This window comes from Ochotona princeps, chromosome 11 (assembly GCF_030435755.1).
Source record: "Ochotona princeps isolate mOchPri1 chromosome 11, mOchPri1.hap1, whole genome shotgun sequence".
Classification (NCBI taxonomy): domain Eukaryota; kingdom Metazoa; phylum Chordata; class Mammalia; order Lagomorpha; family Ochotonidae; genus Ochotona; species Ochotona princeps.
Window position 1 is genome coordinate 49,503,840 of NC_080842.1, and position 20,606 is coordinate 49,524,445.

At 46.2% G+C, this 20,606-nt stretch overlaps 2 protein-coding genes across 3 annotated transcripts; one reads left to right on the forward strand and one right to left on the reverse strand.

Annotated features, from left to right (window-relative positions):
* Positions 1 to 366: 366 nt before the first annotated feature.
* LIAS (lipoic acid synthetase) lies at positions 367 to 15,758 on the reverse strand. Of its 2 annotated transcripts, XM_004579151.3 has the most exons (11): positions 15,687 to 15,758; positions 14,293 to 14,465; positions 13,314 to 13,407; positions 12,146 to 12,226; positions 10,203 to 10,359; positions 10,060 to 10,117; positions 7,614 to 7,742; positions 5,360 to 5,505; positions 2,597 to 2,667; positions 1,761 to 1,872; positions 367 to 704 (listed from the first exon to the last, which is right to left on the reverse strand). In XM_004579151.3, the coding sequence occupies exons 1-11, from the start codon at positions 15,729 to 15,731 to the stop codon at positions 646 to 648; spliced, it is 1,125 nt and encodes a 374-aa protein (XP_004579208.1). In that variant the 5' UTR covers positions 15,732 to 15,758; the 3' UTR covers positions 367 to 645. The 2 variants fall into 2 exon arrangements, with proteins under 2 accessions (XP_004579208.1, XP_036352755.1); XM_036496862.2 differs by lacking the exons at positions 10,060 to 10,117; positions 10,203 to 10,359; positions 13,314 to 13,407.
* A 535-nt stretch (positions 15,759 to 16,293) lies between these two features.
* On the forward strand, positions 16,294 to 19,134 carry RPL9 (ribosomal protein L9). Its single transcript, XM_004579152.3, has 6 exons — positions 16,294 to 16,489; positions 16,918 to 17,013; positions 17,459 to 17,591; positions 18,550 to 18,630; positions 18,742 to 18,849; positions 19,055 to 19,134. Exons 1-5 carry the CDS (start codon positions 16,328 to 16,330, stop codon positions 18,846 to 18,848), a joined length of 579 nt encoding a protein of 192 aa, XP_004579209.1. The 5' UTR covers positions 16,294 to 16,327; the 3' UTR covers position 18,849; positions 19,055 to 19,134.
* The last annotated feature ends 1,472 nt before the right edge of the window (positions 19,135 to 20,606 follow it).

Below are 20,606 nucleotides of genomic sequence, written 5' to 3' on the forward strand. Positions count from 1 at the left end.
AGAAATGCCTTTTTTCAGTTATTCCTACCATATAATACACTTCAGCAGAGTAGTGTGAGGCAGAAAAAGAATAAATGTGCGAGATGGCGTGGATTTCGGAAGCTGCTGCCTAAAGGCTCGGCCTGCTGCCGCCGTCCGCGGCCCGGCTCGGCGTCCCGAAGCGCTGACGAGGCTCCGTGGGGAGCTCCCTGGCAGGGTCGCAGCAGCTTCACCCACTCCAAGAATCAACGTTCAAAATTCTAAACCTTTTTCCAGTTATTCCGATAATGTCACAGGCTCCTCCGTGTCGCTTGTTTCACCAGCTTAGCACAGAGGACGTTGTGTTTATAGTAGATGATGGTGAGGTATAAACCAGTGGCTGGAAAATCCTTCAGGAAGTTTTTCATGTATTTCCACATTAACCTAATAGCAAAATTCTTAAAATGCTTTATAATTAAATCACAGCAAGTGAGAGCTTATTAGGACAAAGATAGGCTAAAAAGTCAAATGAATTACTATAACGAAATAAATACGGCTTACTGATATTTTTTGTAAAACAAAAAACTGAAGTCCATCCACTGAAGGCTAGGCATTCTGGCTCCATAACTGGTACCAACTGGAAGCAATTTTTTTTTTTTTTAATTTTTGTGATCCTGAAAGTCTTCTTTACAGTTTAGAAGGGTTTTGTTTCCTTTTAGCCACTAAATTTTTCAGGAAAAATTCACCTATTTAGGAACAAGGAAAAGAAAATTATCAGGAGACTCTGCAATACATCTGTGTTTCCTTCTAGCAAGACATAATTTTACTGACATTTCTCTTTTCTCTAAAATGAATGGTTGGAGGTTGTGTTGTGGCATAGTCAGCTGGGCTGTCACTTATAACACTGGAACCACATGCAGGCCCTGGTTCAAGTCCTGGCTGCTCCACTTCCAATCCAGTTCCCTAATAATGTAACCGGGAAAGCAGCAGAAGATAACCCAACTGCTTGAGCCCCTGCATTCATGTGGAAAACCAAGAAGAAAGCTCCTGGATCCCGGCTTTGGACCAGCCCGGCTCCAGCCATTGAGGGCGTTTGGGAAATGAGCCAACAGAAGGAAGACAACATCCCCAACCCCAACACACACACCTCTTTTTCTCTCTCCCTCTCTGTATAATTGCCTTTCAACTAAATAAAATAAATCTTGAAAAAAAAAATACTGATTAAAATAAGTAAAATTCCCAAAGCGAAAAATTGCATGTAAAAACTGAAACCACTAAAAACTTGTACCAGGAGAAATGATATGATATGGTGAATTCTTTTTTGTTGCTTCTGAGGGTAAAAATGCAGAGACTGGCAGGCCAAGGAGCACGCTACCGAGTTCCTCTCAGTGCTTACCTGGATCCGGAACTGGGAGGCCCGAGGCTGCGGGCGCCATCATTTTCAAACAACAGACATCTTTCAGAAAGCCATCTTATACTCCTGACATGCTTTGTCATCTCAGAATACACTACAACTAAATCCACCCAAAATACAATAAGCTGAAAGCTTCTGCTTTTACACAGCTGTTGAGTTATGGAAGCAGAGGGAGCTGGTTTACTGAACAATGAGGTTGAGGAGAAGCCTTCCCTCAACGTGACAATAGGAGCCATATGGAGCAAAGCTCCTAAAGATGTGCCGGACACACCCAGCCTGAGACAGCCACGGCTATGAGGGTCTGCCCAGGAGGGCCGGTGCTCTGGGGCAGAACTTGCTGCGGGAAGTTAATGGCCTCCATGAGAGCACCTCCTGCGCTGTAACTCACCTGCTTTGTATGAAGAACGCACCAAGGGGCCACTTGCAGTGTAATGAAACCCAAGTTCATTTCCTACTTTTTCCCAGTATTTGAACTTTTCAGGAGTAACATATTCTTCAACCTAGACAGAAATAATTCCATCAGGTAAAATATCAGGATTACCCTAATTAATTCTGATTTGATAGCCACTATTTATGTACTCACAACGGCTTTCCCTTCCTCCCCTAGGCAGGACCCCTCTGCCAGGCTTTCTTCTCCCTCCTCACTGACCAGGTCTCTACTGGTTACTAGCTGGCCAGTCCATCAGAAGGTGGGAGAGGGAATGGTGTATACTATTCAGAGGATGGAGGGAGCCAATGAGATTGCGCCTTTCCTTCATTGATTACCAGGCCTGATCAAGAACTGGTTCTGTGGGTTCTGAAGTCAGAACGCTCACGCATCTAACATCCCCCCCTTAGCACTGTGACTGGCAGAGTAGCCTCTCAACACCAGTTTCCTGGAGGAATAGATGAATATCAGTTACAGAAACAGAAATGCTGGTTTCCTAACTTCCCCTCTGCCTCTCCTGTAACTCCAAGACAAGTCCACCAATCACCAAGTGTGAATGAGCACAATTTTCCAACTTCCTCCTGCTTTTTCTATGGGTTAACTTCAGTTGTACAATGGGGGGAGGGGAGGACAGCCAAGAAGCCCAAGAGTAGCTGGTCTCTGTAAATAGAAACTGGGACTTACAAATATACACGAAACATTATATGAAAAAGCCTACAGTTTCCGAATGCACCTATGGGCAATGATGATTTAATTCAAATTACACAGAAGTATTTATCAATTCAAGATAAGAGTACCTTAAGGTGACGCTTTGTTGGCTGCATATATTGCCCTAAAGTTAAACAGTCCACATCTGCTTCACGGAGCGCTAGGCGGAAAAAAACACAAATTCCATGAGCAGGCATTTTTATAAAGTTAAAACATAGATTTAGCGTGGAAGTCTGGCCTAGCAGTATGATGAAAGTAAGATACACTTGTGCCACCTGGGGGGCTTGGGTTTGATTCCCGCTTCCAACTCCTGACTCCCTCTCCCTGCTAATGCACACCCTAGGGGGCAGCAGTGAGGGCTCAAGTAACAGTTCCTGCCACCCACTTGGGCCCACTGCCAGCCCTAGCTGTTTACGACATTCAGGGAATGAACCAGCAGATGGGAACTCTCTGAAATGAAGAAAAACTATGGATGTAAATATAATGTTCCCTGAGGAACATTTTGGAACAGTGTGAAGTTTATGCTAATCTGTAATCCTCAAGCTGGGCTATGTCTACACATAGTCGTTCACAAATACATATGTGTCAGGGACTGTGGAAGGCCTGAAAAAGGAAGACTAATACAAGCATGTGGGCTGACAGAGACAAGCACAAAAATGTCTCCTGCCATGGGACACACACTCACACAGCAGCTGGCTAGGCACAAAAGGTGACGGGAATGGGGAGCAGTACGAAGCCTGAAAACACCCATGTTACAGACCACACATGCTGAATTTGGCTTATACTCCTTAAGCAGGGCAGGCTCCAGGGAGATGGTGTTGGGAGCACTGCACGAGTGCCCTGCCCTAAAATAATGACTGGTTCAAGGCCAGGAGGCAGCAGAAAGACAGGAGGTCACAGGTGAGGCGGATCTGCCTCCTTTCCAGGGCCTGGCCAGTCAGGTAGCACCCAGTGGACCCATGGGAATGCAAGTGATGGGAGTGAGAGCTGAAATTGCTATGGCAATAAGTATAGTTATTGTTATTTTATAGGCTAGCCTGTTTTTGCAATTTTTTGGAGCATAGAAAATGTAGCTGTTTTAGCCGCTTTTATAATTTTTAGCTAGAGGAATTGAGGATGCTTTTATTAAAGAAAAATGTTTTTGATTATTGTTTTATTTATGGGGTTGCAGGGTCTATAGTTGTAGAGGGATTTAATATTTGTAATTTTTGTTTTTAGATTTATATTTTTTCCCTTGTAAACTATTTTCCCATTGAATAATGGGCAAGTTGTAGAAATAGAAATGTGGTAGGAATGTACTACTGATTAGCAGGTAATCGCATGTGCCTTGGCCTTGGAGTCCTGGCTGCCGCTCCATGGCTACTGTTGAAGAATGAATAATGGCTTGCTTTGAAGAATATGAATACAGTGTTTTAAAGAATTATCTCTGGGGACACCTGCTTAGCCTTGAAGTGCGGGCAGAGTGACCAAATGTCTGTACATGCCCCCTTAGTCTTGAAGTAAAAATAGAATAATTAGTTGCTTGTGCAGAAGCTTGTGAGGTTTTGAGTAAATAAAAAGGACAGCTTTTTCTTGGGCTGTTGTGAGAACGCACCAAGCGTCAGTGTCTGTGTCTTTCTTTATCGCCGACTCCACGCACCCTTCCCGAGCTCCGAACTCTCGGCTGGAGCTGGACTCCAGCAAGATGGGACTTGACCTCTGACCTATCAGAATCTAATAGTAAACTAAATACATTGATTGCATAAAGAGCCATTTTTAATTACTATTTGGGCTTAACACTTTCTGAGTTACTAAATCACAGTGGTATCTCAAAAGAGTTAACGGAAAAAATAAAAGATAAATCCACAGGACAGCATTTGGCATAGCACTTCAGCAGCCATCACGGGAAATCTGCATCCGATAATGGAGTGCTGGGTTTGAACGAGGCGCTGGTCCTGATCCCAGAAGCCCCAGGAGGCAGCCAGTGAGGGTCAAGGGACTGGATCCCTGCCAGTCACGTGGAACACCCACAACCAGTTCCTGGCCCCTGGATCAGCCTCAGGTGCTGTGGCTATTCTGACAATAAACCAACAGATGAGGGACTGAGCTCTTCAAATAAGTCAAATAACAACTGGTTAAAACCTTGAAGAAACATACAGAGTCACTTTATAATCTGTATTTTCCATGAATCTCCAGAAGACCTTATGTAACTCCAAGTAGGCCAAAGACTCCCATGTAAAAAAAAAAACTTTTACATTTAAACGGTTACAGAAGTGCAAGAATCACAAAGCAGGGGGCTTGTGCGATTAAGATTCAGGCAAATTAAAAGACGCACCAGGTCATGTGTCAAGGTTACAAGCTAGTCCTCCTCAGAGGCCTGGACTGGTGCTAATTATTTATGCATCCCCAGCATCTGGGTCTCAAAAGCTGTCCAGGGGCAGAAAGAAGAAGATGCAGGAAGATACATTTCACTGGGTGGGGAGTGAGTGGGACACGGATTTCCTTCATGTGTGCCACCCTGTGCAGTTCTAAGAACACACACTTCCTTTCCTTGTTTCCACTGCCATGCAGAGCCACACACCGTGCTCAGGGGCACGGGCCCTGAGCCCACAGAGGGCAAGTGCATCGGGGGCTTGCCAGGAGCCTCCTGTTGGAACTCTACAACAGGGCTGCGAGCCTTTATCTGGCCATGGACCATTTGCATATTTATGGCTTCATTCACAGGCCACAGAAAATTATCAACGTTCAGATTAGGCTGCTGTAGAGTTACTACATTTCAGGTCCCGCCTGTAGTTGCCTGGAAGGGCCAGATCACATGATTTCATGGGCCTGCTGAAGCAAATGGAAAAGACGTTGTTTCGCAATTTCTTTACCTTTCATGGTCGCATACACTTGCTCATCACTCTCGCCTAAACCCAACATTATAGATGTTTTAGAAATAACATCAGGCTGAACCTCCTTGGCATGTTTCAGGACACGTAGGGACTGGTCGAAATTCGCCCTCGGATCTCGAACTTTCCTGGGAAAACAGCAGGGCTGCAGTCAGCAGGAGTAATTACAAGTTGGACCAAGAACACAGTTACGCAAACCACCTGAAAGACCAGAAAAGCCCATCGCAGCCAAGAAGTTATACCACATGGCTCCGTGGCGGCTCTGGTGCACAGACACCAGGCTGCAGATGAAGGGGAGGAAAGAAGGCCCTAGGGGGCTCCCTGCTTCTCTCATTTTTAAGCTCTCACAAGCTTAGAGCTAAGAAAACAGGAAAGGAAAAAGTCATTTCAGGTTTATGCAAAGAAACCAGAATGCTGTGACTAGAAATGAATGATTGTGAGTGGAAGGCAAAGAAGGGGGAAAGAATGGAAGGTAGACAATTCAACACTAGACAAAGAGAAAAACCATCTGCACCCACAGTTCAGGGAGCTCAAACTTTCACATTCCATTCTTTCCTAAGACTAAGCTGCCCTCTGCTGGCAAGTACATAACACTGTCTTTGCTTGGGTAAAGAAATGCATGCTTCTGGAATTTTCACTGGAAAGGATAATGTTTCTTAAGTGAAACCAGGGAAACTTGCACCCACTGCTGGTGACATCACGGCGCAGGCTCCACGCTGGACCTTCAATGATGGCCAAACCACCACGGCTTAAATAGCAACAGGCCAAAGGCGAGGAAGCTGCTGATGTTAATGTAGCACTCATTTGAATTCAAATGCAGCTCTATTTTTCCTAACTGATCAGATTGCTTTAATCTGACATTAGGCCACAAGAAACAAAAGCAGCACATACATTAATTTAGAAACAAGCAACCAACCCTTATTGTTTTAAAGCATCTCACTACTGCATTTAAGCTATGCTCCTGCAGGTTTATGACTTCATGGAAATACTGCTTGTTTACTGTTAACTTCTTGAGGTTCTATGACAGAATAATGTGCAGAATCAAACAAAATCACTGCTAAATACTTTACCAGAGTTAAGGGAAAGGAACAATGTTATCTTGCCTTAAGCGTAAAATATTTTTTTCTGAAACTTGAATATATTCAACATGAGGAACTATAGTCCTTAAGTACATATAACTATTAACGTTATTAGGCAGCGTAAAGAAAAAGTGTCAATAAAAAAATATTTTAAAATGCAGTGAGCAACACCTGTGCACCACTATTCCCTTCAGAAGAATCTCCTGTGTGCTTCACCGTGTGCAGAGCGGGGTCGGCACGAGGCTCAGCAGGGAGGACACTGCTTGGTGCTGCCAGCCTTCTGGTGTAGTGCTTTAAGCCACTGCCTCACACACTGCCCATCCGTATGGGCAGACGCTCCTGTCCCACCTATTCCACTTCCTGGCCAGCTCCCTGTTAATGGCCTGGAAAAAAAGCCAAAGATGGCACCAGTGGTTTGGCCCTGGCTTCAGTCTGGCCCAGCCATGGCTCTTATAGCCATTTGGGGAGTAAACCAGCAGACGGGAGATCTCTGTATCCCCTCCTTCTCTCTCTCTGTAACTCTGCCTTCCAAACAAATCAATCTTAAGAAGAGAGAGACACAGAACATACTGCTGGGGACTCCGCGATTCCCTTGCAGAGCGTCTGGGTTCAGCCACCAGCTCTGCTTCTGATATGAGCTTCCTGCTTGTGTGCAGGCAGCACACCATGGCCAGCTACATGGGTCCCCATTTCCCACACAGGAGGCACCCCTTCCCAAGAATCTGCTTCCCAGCTTGGGCCTGGATGAGCCCCAGTGTTCCAGGTACCTGGGTAACAGAAAAGCTCTGTGTATGTGTCTGTACCTTTGAAATGACAATGTAAATAAGTAGTTTAAATCCCCACACAGACACATACTAACTTAACAACATCAGTTACTACTCATGCCTTAGTGTCTATATTTACCTACATCCAGAAATAAAAACAGCACAGTGTGAAAAAGTGATATGAGTGGGGGAACCCTGAGAGGTGTTTCATCGGCTAACTTCCTGACTTTCCCATATTCATTTGGGGTTTATTTAAAAAGGAAGAATTCACTTGGTAAAAGTCAACTGCCATGCTTGCCACTAGGGGAAACAGAAACATACAAGGAATGTATAGAGAACTCATAGCATCTTCCACGCCTCCTAAGTTCCCAGTTTGCTCTGTACCACAGTCACCTCTGTAATTCCGGAACTGTTTCTACGTTATGTGCATACACGTCCAATCCTGACAGAGCAACTTTCTCTATCGCTTTCAGATCTCCGCGGAAATCAGGGGTGAGACATTCCACGAGGATCTTGGGATTCCTAGGAAGGAAGAAGACAACTATCAAACTGTAGACCTTTCAGAATCCGTGGTAACTCAGTACTGTTAGGACTTCCCCAGAAATCATGAATATACAAATGTCCGCGCATGAACTACTGTATCAAAAGGTAGCAATCAAAACAAAATCCCAGAACACCAAATGATATGAACAAGATATAAAACACATCCGCAGTACTGGTGCTATGGAGTAACCGGTGAAGCCACTGTCTGTAAGGTGGGCATCCGTATGGACATCGGTTCAAATCCCAGCTTGTACATTTCCCATCCAGCTCCCTGCTAGTGCACCTGGGAAAGCAGCAGAAGAGGGCCCAAGTGCTTGGCCCTTGTACCCAGGCACGACACCCAGGAGAAGCTCCAGGCTCCTGGCGTTGGACTAGCCCAGCTCCATCACTGCGGCCTTTTCAGGAATAAACCTGTACGTAGATCTGTCTCTCCGCCTTTCAAATAAACAAAATAAACCTTGAAAAAAAAAAACAAACCCACATGTATCTCCATGTAAATAATCAAGACAAATTTTCAGACTATCCAGAGTTTGAGTATGTTTTTAAAAAGTATTAAAAAGAATTGAAAGATTAATAAAACATTAATACAAAAAAATTAAAATTGGGACATTTCAAAGGTGAATGCAAGTATTATTTGGTATTATTTGTTTCAGCTTAGGTATCTTTTATGATTCATTAGGTAGTGCCCCCTCTTCCCTTCCTTTGAGCAGAGATTTCACAAGAACCAGGATCCAGGATTGTTGAGTCATGGGCTTCGCATCAATGAAGTACAAGCTAAACATGAATCTGCCTAGCCATACTGTCTCCGTCTCCCCCAGTTGAGACAGTATCGCATGAACTAGGTCACACAGTCCTTCCCTCAGAAACTCACTGGACTGGGACAGCTGAAACATCTGTTCCCAGACCCAGGGCAAAGCACCTACAGCTCCTGGAAGAAAACAGAGAGACGGCCTGGCAGGCCCTCGCCTCCACAGCAGATGTGGACAAGCACATTATCAGGTAAGCCAGTGTCTGACTACAAAGTGTGACGCCTTAGTGCCCACTGAAATAAATTTAGGGGGCTGCAGGCAAATTCCATCTTCAAACACCCTATTAAAACAACAAAGTAAATTTGGGAATCACTTAGGGAGACATTTAATAAGTGTGCTAGATATCAGACCTGCACTGGGTTGTGGCAAGTTTAGCATGGCTCTTTTTTAAATTTAAGGGATACAGATATTAACAAAGATGTGGATTATGGGGAAAATTTCAACGGCATATACATATGGTTGGGAAATTTGTAACAGAACTTATAAATCTGAGTAATGTTGGAGCTTATCTCTTCCTGATCATTTTTGGATGAGGATTTCTTAAAACTCAAAACTAACAGGCCCGGCGCAGTAGCCTAGTAGTTAAATCCTTGCCCTGCATGTGCTGGGATCCCATATGTGTGCTGGTTTGTATCCTGGCAGCCCCACTTCTCATCCAGCCCCCTGCTTGTGGCCTTGGAAAGCAGTCAAGGACGGCACAAAGCCTTGGGACCCTGGCACCAGCATGGGAGGCCTGGAAGAAGCTCCTGGCTTTGGACTGGCTCAGCTTTGGCTGTTGCGGCCACTTGGGGAGTGAACCAGCAGATAGAAGATCTTTCTATCTTTCCTTCTCTCTGTAAATCTGACTTTCTAGGGCCCGGCGGCATGGCCTAGCAGCTGAGGTCCTCGCCTTGGATGCCCCAGGATCCCATATGGGCGCCGGTTCTAATCCAGGCAGCTCCACTTCCCATCCAGCTCCCTGCTTGTGGCCTGGGAAGGCAGTTGAGGACGGCCCAAGGCTTTGGGACCCTGCGCCCGCGTGGGAGATCTGGAGGAGGTTCCAGGTTCCCGGCTTCGGATCGGCGCACACCGGCCGTTGCGGCTCACTTGGGGAGTGAAGTATCGGACGGAAGATCTTCCTCTCTGTCTCTCCTCTCTGTATATCTGACTTTCTAATAAAATAAATAAATCTTTAAAAAAATTCAATACTAATAAGACTGAGATTTTCAACTTCTCAAAGAAAATGACTCAAAGTTGAAACTAATACTTCAGTACAAAGCACAGCAGGGTTCAAAGAACTAACAGGCCGAAGACAGGCTCGCGCCACAGAATCCCTAGAGTCTTCTGCAGAAATACTGACCTGTACTGGCATATACACTGTTCCTGCAGGGGGAGTGTGTGATTTCCCGCAGGCCACTGGAAATCACTGGCAACACCTCAGATACAAAACTGAATGTACAGGAACCCAAAAAGGTCCCCATGTGAGGCACAAAGGCAAAAACAAGTACCTTTCTTTAATGTAGGACACAGTCTTGGCAATGTGTTCAGCCCCGCCGTCAGGCATATCTAGAAAGAAACAGATCTGCACTCAAGGCTACTTGACAATTTTTCCCAAGCCAGTTTCCGGTGGAGGCCGGAAGGTCGTACTAACCATCTCGGTCCACTGAGGTCAGAACGACGTAATCGAGGCCCCACTCTGCGATGGCCTTGGCAGTGTTGTAGGGCTCGCTGGCATCCAGCGGAGGGGGATTTCTGGCAGTCTTGACAGAACAAAACCTGCAACCTCTGGTACATGTGTCACCCATTAGCTGGAACAGAGAGGTTAACAATTTCAGCCAAGTAGATCATCTTCACCAACATAATATTTTGAAAGATTACAGCAGGCTGCGAAGAATGCACACAACTGAGAATGAGTGTATATGATAAAAGTAGAAAAAGAGTAACAATCAACTCAGAATTGAGAATAGTGTGGGGCAGTGTGCAGTGGCTTATTGGCTAATCCTCCAATATGGATTCCAGTTCGCGTCCCAGCTGCTCCACTTCCCATCCCTGCTGATAACCTTGGAAGGCTGCAGAGGATGGCCCAAAGCTTTGGGACCCTGTACCCATGTGGGAGACCCAAAAAAGCTCCTGGCTTCTGGGTTTGGACTGGCTCAGCTCTGGCCACTATGGCCATTTGAGGAGTGAACCAGTGGATGGAAGATCGTTCACTCTGTAAATCTGCCTTTTAAATCAAAATAAGTAAATTGTAAAGGAAGGAAGCAAGAATATAGTGTTGGGGCTGAAGCTGTGGTGCAGCACATTAAGCTGATGCGTACAGTGTCAGTTTCTCATATGGGTTCCAGTTCAAGTCCCGCCTCCCATCCAGCTTGCCATTGATGTTCTTGAGCTAGAAGATGAGCCAAGTACTCAGGCCCTTGCACCCATTCAGGAAACCTGAAAGATGTTCCAGTTTCCTGGCTTCAAAAATATTTCTTTCTTTTTCGTTTACTTTTTTTTTCCAGGCAGCCATCCGAAACACGTTCTGAGTTGCAGATTTTTTCTTCAGATTCCTTTATTTATTTGTTTTTATTGGAAAGGCAAATATACAAAGAGAAGGAAAGACAGAGATCTTCCATCTGCTGGTTCACTCCCCAAGTAGCCACAATGGTCAGAACTGAGCCAATCCGAAGCCAGGAGTCAGGAGCTTCTACTGGGTCTCCCACACAGGTGCAGGATCCCAAGGCTTTGGGTCATCCTTGACTGCTTTCCTAGGCCACAACCAGGGAGCTGCATGGGAAGTGGAGCAGCCAGGATATGAACCAGTGCCAAATGGGATCCCAGCGCATGCAAGGTGAGGATTTAGCCACTAGGCCATTGCGTAGGGGCCCCATTATAGCCATTTCAGTGAATTGGTAGATGGAAGATCTCTCTCTCTTTCTCTGTATCTCTCTCTCCTCCCATCTCTCTTTGAAATAAATCTCTCTCTTTATAAACATCATAGTAATGTTAGAAGAGGAAAGGGGGAGGAACGGGAAAGGACATGAAAATGTAACAATGGGATCCTGGTTGGTGGTTTTAGTACAGTGGCTAAGGTACCATTTGACAAAGCCACATTCCTTAGAGGGCCTGGGTTCAGGGCCTGGATCCGCTTCCAGTTCTGGCTTCCTACTAATTTGCATGCTGCGAGGCAGTGAGTGATGGACCTTAAGTTCCCAGCTCCTGGCTCCTGGTGTTGAAGCATTTAGGGAGTGAATCAGTGGGGGCAAGCTTTGTCTGTCTTATCTCTCTTTTAAACAAACAAAATTTAAAGATAATAAAAATGAGATTCGAACGCACAGTTACCTGGGTACACAGCAAGGTTTAAAGGTATTCTTAACGAGCGAGCCCTGTAGTATAACAGGTTAAGTTGCAGCCTGCACTGCCGGCATTCCATATGGGCAACAATTCAAGCCCCACCTCCTTCCCAGGTCCAGCTTCTTCATTCTTTTTCATAAACTTTTATGTGAAATGTAATCTCTAATCAGAGACCCCTAAGACGCATTTTTAAGAGAAAGATAAGAATATTCCCTCCCCGTTTCCAGACCAAGACTCTGAGGTCTCGGCTGGCCTCACCATGATTGTGGCTGTGGCTGTGGCATACTCGCCCCCTCCCCAGCACTCTCCGATGTTGGGACACCGGGCCTCCTCACACACCTGTGGGTGGAAGCGAACAGAACACAAGCAGGCTGGAAGCACCCAGCACTGAACAGTCAGCAATTACACACCCAGAAAAAATGTTCTATTCGAGAAAGCAGGGCAATAGAGAGAGAGCATCAAATACCTAAATACTCCCCAAATACCCGCAACGGCAGGACTGGGTGAGGCTGAAGCCGGGAGCCCAAGGCTCCATCGAGGTCTCCGGTGTGTGGGGCTCAGTCACCTGAGTCCAGGCACCTGAGCCAACTCCTGCTCTCTCCCAGGAGCACACTACCTGGGGGGGAAGGAGAAACTGCGGCTTCAACAGCACACTCCGATATGGGATGTGGATGTCTGAAGAAGGGGCCCAACCTGCTGCGCCCCAATGCCCACTCCTTGATTACACAGTTTAAGCTGCCCATGCTGACAACCTGTTTTAATAAACACACAATTTGGGGCTGATGCTGTGGCATAGAGGTTAAAGCTGCCACCTGCAGTGCTGGCACCCCACATAGGAGTAAATTTGAGTCTTGGCTACTCCACTTCCAATCCAGCTCCCGGTTAATATGCCTAGGAATGCAGAGCAAGTTGGCAAAAATACTTAGGTCTTTGCACCCACGTGACAGATCCAGAAAAACCTCAGCTCCTGGCTATGGACCCTCCTAGCTCCAGCTGTTGAGGCCAATAGAGGAGCAAGCCTAGGGCTGGAAGAGCTCTCTGTCTCTCCTCCATCTCTGTAACTCTGCCTTTCAGATTAAAATATACATATATATATGACTTAAGAATGCCAACCAGAAAATAGAAAACTACATGAAAAAAATATAGAGATATATACTCAACATCTGAAGTGGGGACATCGATATTTGCGGTTATGTACATCACATTCTCATTTTAACTGTATAATTTTGTACTTTTCCCAACAAATACAAATAATATAAAACAAACAAAAAGCTTGTTCCCCATGTTCCTAGGAAAAGTCTTTACTGATGGTAATGTTCACTTAACACCTTTACTTTCTCTGCTGTAATTTACATTCTTATTATTTTTAAGTTAAAAATATGTAGAAACAATACAGCTTTCACAAAAAGGGACAGCTGCTACTTACAGTATGCAGGTTTAAGTTTCGCAGTGTATTTTTTAGTTTGTTGTAGTTTTTCCCCATGGGGATCTCTGTCTTCAGCCACGGAGGCAGTCTCAACCTAAAGCAAGGCAAACGTGATTCTGTCAGCAGATCTGCAGCCAAGCACTCACCTCTCAAGTCATTCTGCTCCATCACAATGCCCAGTTAAACTTTTCCCATATTTCTGTAGTCGTTCTTCTAATTTCCATCATAGAACTAAGAAGAAAAAGTCAAATTTAGACTCCCTCAGACAATTCTAGCAAACACCAACAAGAGAGTTTCACAGTCTATCTTTTCGCAAAGACACGGGGCTACATCATCCTCGCCACAGAATGGGAAAGGTTTTGAATATGTCTCCCCCCATGAACAAGGCTGCCAAGAGGTCCCACCTGCATCCAGAGCCAGGAGAGCTCCCACTGTGCACGCTCTGCCACAGCCTGCATTTCATGCTGTTACTATATGGGAAAAAACTACTATTTGGAGCAGAGCTGACTTCCCCTGATTTGGGGTCTAGACGCTGCTGGACAAAGTGTCTGCCCTCTCCATGGACTGCCCGCCACCTTCTTCTAAAGTGAGGCAAGGCATCCCCAGGGCGTGGGGGAACCAGGAGGAGCAGAAGTTCAATCACCAGCCAATCACAAGTTAAAGCTAATCAAGGTCTAATGCATCAGTAGCAAAGTGTGAATCTTCCCTTCTCTCAAGAGAGTTGATGCTGGAAACAGGGAGGTGGCACCAGCAGGTGAGTAGACCCAGGAAAGCTAAAGAAAATTCATGACAGCCCACAGAGAGAGTTCAGAAAGAGTTCAGTCACGAAACTCAGTCATCTGTTCTATGTTCAGGTCTTCTTTGTCAAGATCTCATCTACATGTGGTTAACCTGAAATTACAAAGATACTGCAGAGCTTGTTTATAGCCGAACACCAGTGCGCGAGGAAGCAGTGGAACACTAGAATGAATTCAGTTACCGCTCTCCTTTCTGGCGTTTCAAGTTCCCTTTATATTCATCCCAGGTGCTCTTATCTGCGAGATCGCCAGATAGGAAATCTTGAAGGTCTGGTCCGTTCTGCAGAAATGCCTTCTTTTTATCTGGCAGGGAACTTAATGCTCTGACAGGGCTGTATAAACATCTTCCAAAAACCTGAAGAAAAAGTTCATTGTGACACTCATTTGACGGGTTCTCGATCAATCGGGTTTAAGAAGTACTTACAATTCAGAAAAGAGGAAGAAGGTAAAATCAGAAAACTGTGTCAAACTCCTGGGGCGCTTCGATGGCCTAGAATCTAAGACAGAAGATGACATATCTATCGGAAATAACTCTCTGTGGCATTATGGAATATCTGGAGGAGTCCAACACCTCACATTTCACATACTTCCCTTAACAATCACTGCTTTGTCTTGCGGCTAATTTCAAAGGCAGGAACAGAGGGTAACTTTGTATCCCTGGCTTGAAGCAGGGCTAGGGAAAAGGAATAAACCTGTCTTTAGGTTCTGCATAAAACCTAAAAGGTTAAAATATAGAGGTTCCAGGGAACTGATAGACGGGACCCCCAACCTGACGTTTTCAAGGCCTGTGATTCACTCAGTCTGAAATGGCTTCCACATCTGAACGGTTGTACACAGCAGAGGATACCCAACACAGCGCAAAACACAAACAAACAAAAACGCGAGTCCGTGATTTCAACACGCAGTAAGGGACCGTCAGGGTGCCTGCAGTTCCAGGGGACAGACGTGCACGTCTTCCTAACAGCCACAGTGTGTCCGATACATGGTGGGGAGGGGGTGGCCAATAAACACAGGGCACAAACCACTCCACGCAGAAAATTAATCAATTAATTAAAAAGCTCTGGGGGGCCCCGGCGTGGTAGCATAATGCTAAGGTCCTCGCCCTGCAACCGCTGGGTTCCACCTGCTCCACTTCCCACGCAGCTCCCTGCTTATTGCCTGGGAAAGCAGTCAAGGATGGCCCAAAGCCTTGGGACCCTGCACCCATATGGGAGATCCAGAAGAGGCTCATGGCTTCGGATCAGTTCAGCACCGGCCGTTGTTCACTTGGGGAGTGAATCAACGGACGGAAGATCTTCCTCTCTGTCTCTCCTCCCCCTGTGTGTATCTGACTTTGCAATAAAAAAATAAAAAGTAAATCTTAAAAAAACAAAAAAGCCCTAGGTGCCGGCCCAGAGAGGCTTTCAGACAATCTACTTCACGTGAGTGTAGGGAGCATTCCGTAAGGGATTACTTGGAAAAGTCTCCAGTAATGTCAGTCGTGCATCAACGAGCGCGGGCTTTTATTACGGGGCGCTCTGAAGGGAAGGGAACCCTACACGCGACACCCGCCCCTTGCTCGCCCCGCACCGCTCACCCGGGGCCCCAGGGTGCGGGCGGCGTCTCCGCAGCGTAGAGACATTCCCTTCCCAGCCTTGACAGGACCGAGGGAATCCACAACAACACGGGAAAGGACGGGCAACAACACGTCTCCCGGCTGATGACGAAATCCTGCGCCGGGACAACGTAAGCGGCTCCGGGATTGGCTGTTCTCGCCTCCACGAGTCGCTCAGTAATGACGCCATACGCAACGCCCTTACGGAATACAAAAGCGTGATGACGAAATACGTTCTCTCTTTGCCGCATCTACTGCGAGGTGAGGATGTGACTGTCGCCCGTGGGGCTTGGAAATCTGCGGCCATCGGCTCTGTGGAGGCTGGCGGCGCGGGTCCGACGTTCGGACCTCGCGAGCCGTACGTCCCTCAGTGCGGCCAGCGCGCTATGGACCTGGTGGCGCCGGCCGCGAGTCCTGTTCTAAGCTTTTAGTCCTCCCCCCTCCCGCTCCCTCTGCTTCCTAGCATGGCGCCGCCCGGGTGGAACGGGGAGTTGCCGCCCGGCGTCTTAGCGCGCGCTGTGCGGCTGGCGGGGAGGCCTCGCTGGGTCTTTCCGTGTGCTGCCCGGGATTTTTGACCTCGGGCCCCGCGCCTGCCTTCTCACCGCCAGTGGTTATGTTGCAGAATGAAGACCATTCTCAGCAATCAGACTGTCGACATTCCAGAAAATGTCGACATCAGTCTGAAAGGGCGCACGGTGATTGTGAAGGGGCCCAGAGGAACCTTGCGAAGGGACTTCAATCACATAAATGTGGAACTCAGCCTCCTGGGAAAGAAGAAGAAGAGGGTGAGTGGGCCGCTTGTCGTGGAAGGTCGTGATCTTACGAGTTTGGGAGGACTTTTAGATGCCCCTAATGGAGGTTTAGTGTTCCTGCTTTAAAATCGACATTAGAAGTTAGGAAACCACATTGTGAGTGCGGTGGGTTATCTATTTGCATAATGCCGGTGCTGGGTGTTCGCACTAGATATTAGGCTTAATAGGATTATTATGGTGGAATTGTGTCAGAATCTCTGGAACCACATGATGGAGGTGTTCCCCGAGTTCGGTTCCAACTTTGGAGTTGTCATTCCTGTGTGAAAGTGTGTCCCACTGTGGTTGAAGGGTTGAAGGTTGACAGGTATGGTTGGAGTTTGTGGAATAATTGGGTGTGGATCAATGGGCTGTGCTTGTGCCTGGCGGGGTGGAAGGCTGAAATGCTCTTACATCCTGTGCAGCTCCGAGTTGACAAATGGTGGGGCAATCGCAAGGAACTGGCCACTGTTCGCACCATCTGTAGTCACGTCCAGAACATGATCAAGGGAGTTACACTGGTAAGCGACCGTATGGGCCCATGGGGGCTAAGTGGAGGGTGAGGAGGGATTGCGGTGTCTGCTCTGGGCATGGATGATGCATGTGTGCCCAAGTGGGCATTTCTGGGCTCTTGAAAGACAATGTGCTCAATCTGAGTAGGACATCCGAAGGGTAGTTTTCAGAACGTCTGCTTTCACACCATCTTAATAGAAAATGAGCTAGAGCTGCAGCACCTGAGGCCCTGCCTCCCAGCCAGGCTCCCTGGAAAGCTGGGCTGCCTGCATGGCTTGCTTGACCTTGAATCCCAGGCCTTCTAGTTGGTTGACCTGATGCAGCATGCTGAAGTCTGGTAAAAAGACCTCAGTCACTGGGCCTAGCGAGGACAAACGGAAGTGGGCTTGTAACGCCACTGTGTCAGATTTCCTTGAGGTGTCTCTGTTGACAAAAGCTTGTTTGGTTTGTTAGGGCTTCCGGTACAAGATGAGGTCGGTGTATGCTCACTTCCCCATCAACGTGGTAATTCAGGAGAACGGATCTCTGGTGGAAATCCGGAACTTCCTGGGTGAAAAGTACATCCGAAGGGTTCGGATGAGGCCAGGTATGTGTTTCAATGCCCGTTTCAATTCCTGAAGGATTGTACTTTGTATTAATTTGCAGAGTAATAGATGCGAAATGGAATCTTTTTAAAAAGCCTTTTTCTACTTGAAAAGTAGAGAGGCAGATCTGTGCACCAGCTGCCCAAGTGCCCTTAATAGCTACTGTTGGATGGGACTCGGCTTGGCCTCAGGGACCCGAGTACTCAAGCCTGCATCTGCTGCCTTCTAGGGTGCCTACGTCAGCCTCACCCCGTAAACACTGGCATCACATACCCCAGTTTGGAGTGCTGATTAGCTACTGGGGTGCAGCTTTCTGCAGATACACTAGAGGCAGGAATGGTGAAGTCCTTGCCACCTAGTTTTGGTTGTTGGAGGTGCAGAGAAGGGAAGATTGACCGCCTTCTGTTGCACTCACCAGTTGGCTGTACCAGCCAGGGCTGTCAGGAACCAGGAGTTTCATCTGGGTCCACCACAAGGGTGGGAGTACTTGAGCCACCCCGTAACACTTGGAGACAATCAGCAGCCTGTGGACTGCAAGTGGAATAGATAGGACACAAACCCAGATAGGATGGTGGCAGTGGCAAGCCTGGGCTCAGCTCGGGTTGGATGACTGTTGGGGAGCAAATTCAGAGTTGAAAGATCTTTGTGTTTTTCCAATAAATGAATTAAAAAAAAAACTTAGTCTGAACTTTTTCTATTGGAGTGGCAGTGGTACTGCTGCAGCATTTCCTGAGATCCCCTTCGTTGGAGCACAACTTTAAGCAATAGATGTAATTTGTCAGAAGTCACAGGATTTGAAAGTTTTGCTAAATCACTGAATACCTGGCTGCTCTGTGACTGATTGAATCAACTGTAAAGATTAGATTATAACATATAGCCAAAATCTCCACAAAGATGATTTCCCAAATTGAGTGATCTGGTGTTGTGTTGACACTAGCACATGCCCCTTCTGCCTTTTAGGTGTTGCTTGTTCAGTGTCTCAAGCCCAGAAAGATGAATTAGTCCTGGAAGGAAATGATATCGAACTTGTTTCAAATTCAGGTTTGTACATTTGCTTTGTGTAAGTAGATCTGTGAAGTGTTGTAATTTTATTTGTGGTATTTTTATTTGAATAATTTAGAATGTTTTGGTTTTTTTTCCCCACTCTTTCAGCTGCTTTGATTCAGCAGGCAACCACAGTTAAAAATAAGGATATCAGGAAATTTTTGGATGGTATCTATGTCTCTGAAAAAGGAACAGTTCAGCAGGCTGATGAGTAAGGTAGGTCACTGCTCTGGTGGGGTTCTGGGTGTGAATTGGAGTAGCAGAGGGGAGTTGCATTTTGGAACACAGTGAATGCGGCAGAATAAAAATCCACTATATTTTACTGGGCTCACAGTTGACTAAAACAAAATCAGGGTTAGATTGTTTGGAATGGGATTTATGTGGGCAAGAGATTTACGCATATTACCATTTTTCTTTACAGTTGCTCAGCTGTTGAAGTAAGGATCCTGGATTGTTTCTTATGTCATTTTATTAATGCAATAAAAGATGTGTTGATACAATGCTTCCACAGGCTGGTTGTCTTTTTTTTAACCACTTGGCAAGAAGAAAATAATTAAGTGGAGACTTTCCTTGGAAAAGATAGTTGAAATTGGGTGCTAAACGGATTAGCAAGGGTGTTGGCTGTAGATAAGAGGACCTGTAAGCATACAGCTGTTAGGGAGTAGAGCCACTAGTCCTTCCAAGCCGAACTGCATCACAGCACGCTGTGTGATCCCAGCATGGGATTCTGAAGCAGCAAGTTTTATGGAACTTGGTAGTCAGGGTACACAACCGGATATGATACTAAGGATTAAATCTTCAGTTGCAGTAGGGTTGATGTTTGCTATTATGAGCAGTACAGTAATTCGAAGATTTATTAAAAAGGCAGATCAGATTTCCAGAGAGCAGGAGAAAGATCTTCCATCCAGTGGTTCACTCCCCAAATGGCCGTGACAGCCAGAACTGAGCTGATCCAAAGCCAGGAGGAGCTTCTTCCAGTTCCCCCATGTGGGTGCAGGGTGCCAAGCCCTCTGCTGCCTGCCCAGGTTTTAAGCAGGGAGCTGGAAGAGAAGTGGGGCAGCCAAAACATGAGCTGTCACTTGCAAGGTGAACATTTAGCATTTGAGCCATTGCACTGGGCCCACATTTTGCTGATTCATACACTAACCAAACTTCCCCAGTTCTCATTTAGCTAAGCTATGGCTGACTGGCGTACCTTCAAGTTTACTCTTAACCCTTCAGTATTTAGAATGGATAGCAAAATCCAAGGGTACCTTTGTACGTTTCCTTTTAAATGAAGCATACATTTCATTTGCATGGGTTCAGCTCAGTACTTGGTGACATTTCAGTTTTTGGAACTTTTATCGTAGTTGAACACATGGATGTACAACCAGATGCATAAGGCTAACTATAGAGTGAAACCTGTTCACCCAACAAGAAATGTTATCTTACCTCAGCTTCACTTGGTTCTGTCCATAACATGAGCTAGTGTTTATGACCACCTGTGTCGAGTGTTGATGTTTTTTTTTCTAGAATGTGACCTTCATTGATGATGATATATTGCAAGTATGTAAAAACAGCGAGTATCTTTCCATGGTGAATGGTGCCCACATTGCTAGGAACTCTAGTAGACCCGAGTTTTGAAGAAAAGTGGACCCAGGGTATGTCCTTCCCAAGAAACTTAGAGCTAGAGTGATGACATTTAGACTTGGGGTGATGCCTCCTTGCTGCTTTCCTCTGGGAGATTTCTTGGTTGTGTTTCCGGTATATGTGGGTTGTTGTCCCAGCTTACGAGTACAAATGGGCTTGACCCAGTTGTCCTGTAGCTTCAGGAAAGGAGTAGTGCCAAGTCTGAGGCTAGTTCCAGGACCACGCCTGTTAACATTTACAGTCCTTAACTGCGCATGTTGTTGGGTGACTGATCAGTACTAAGTTTAGTCATAATATTCTCTCCTCATTTTCCAGAAGCTCCGAATGTGAGGTACTAACATGTC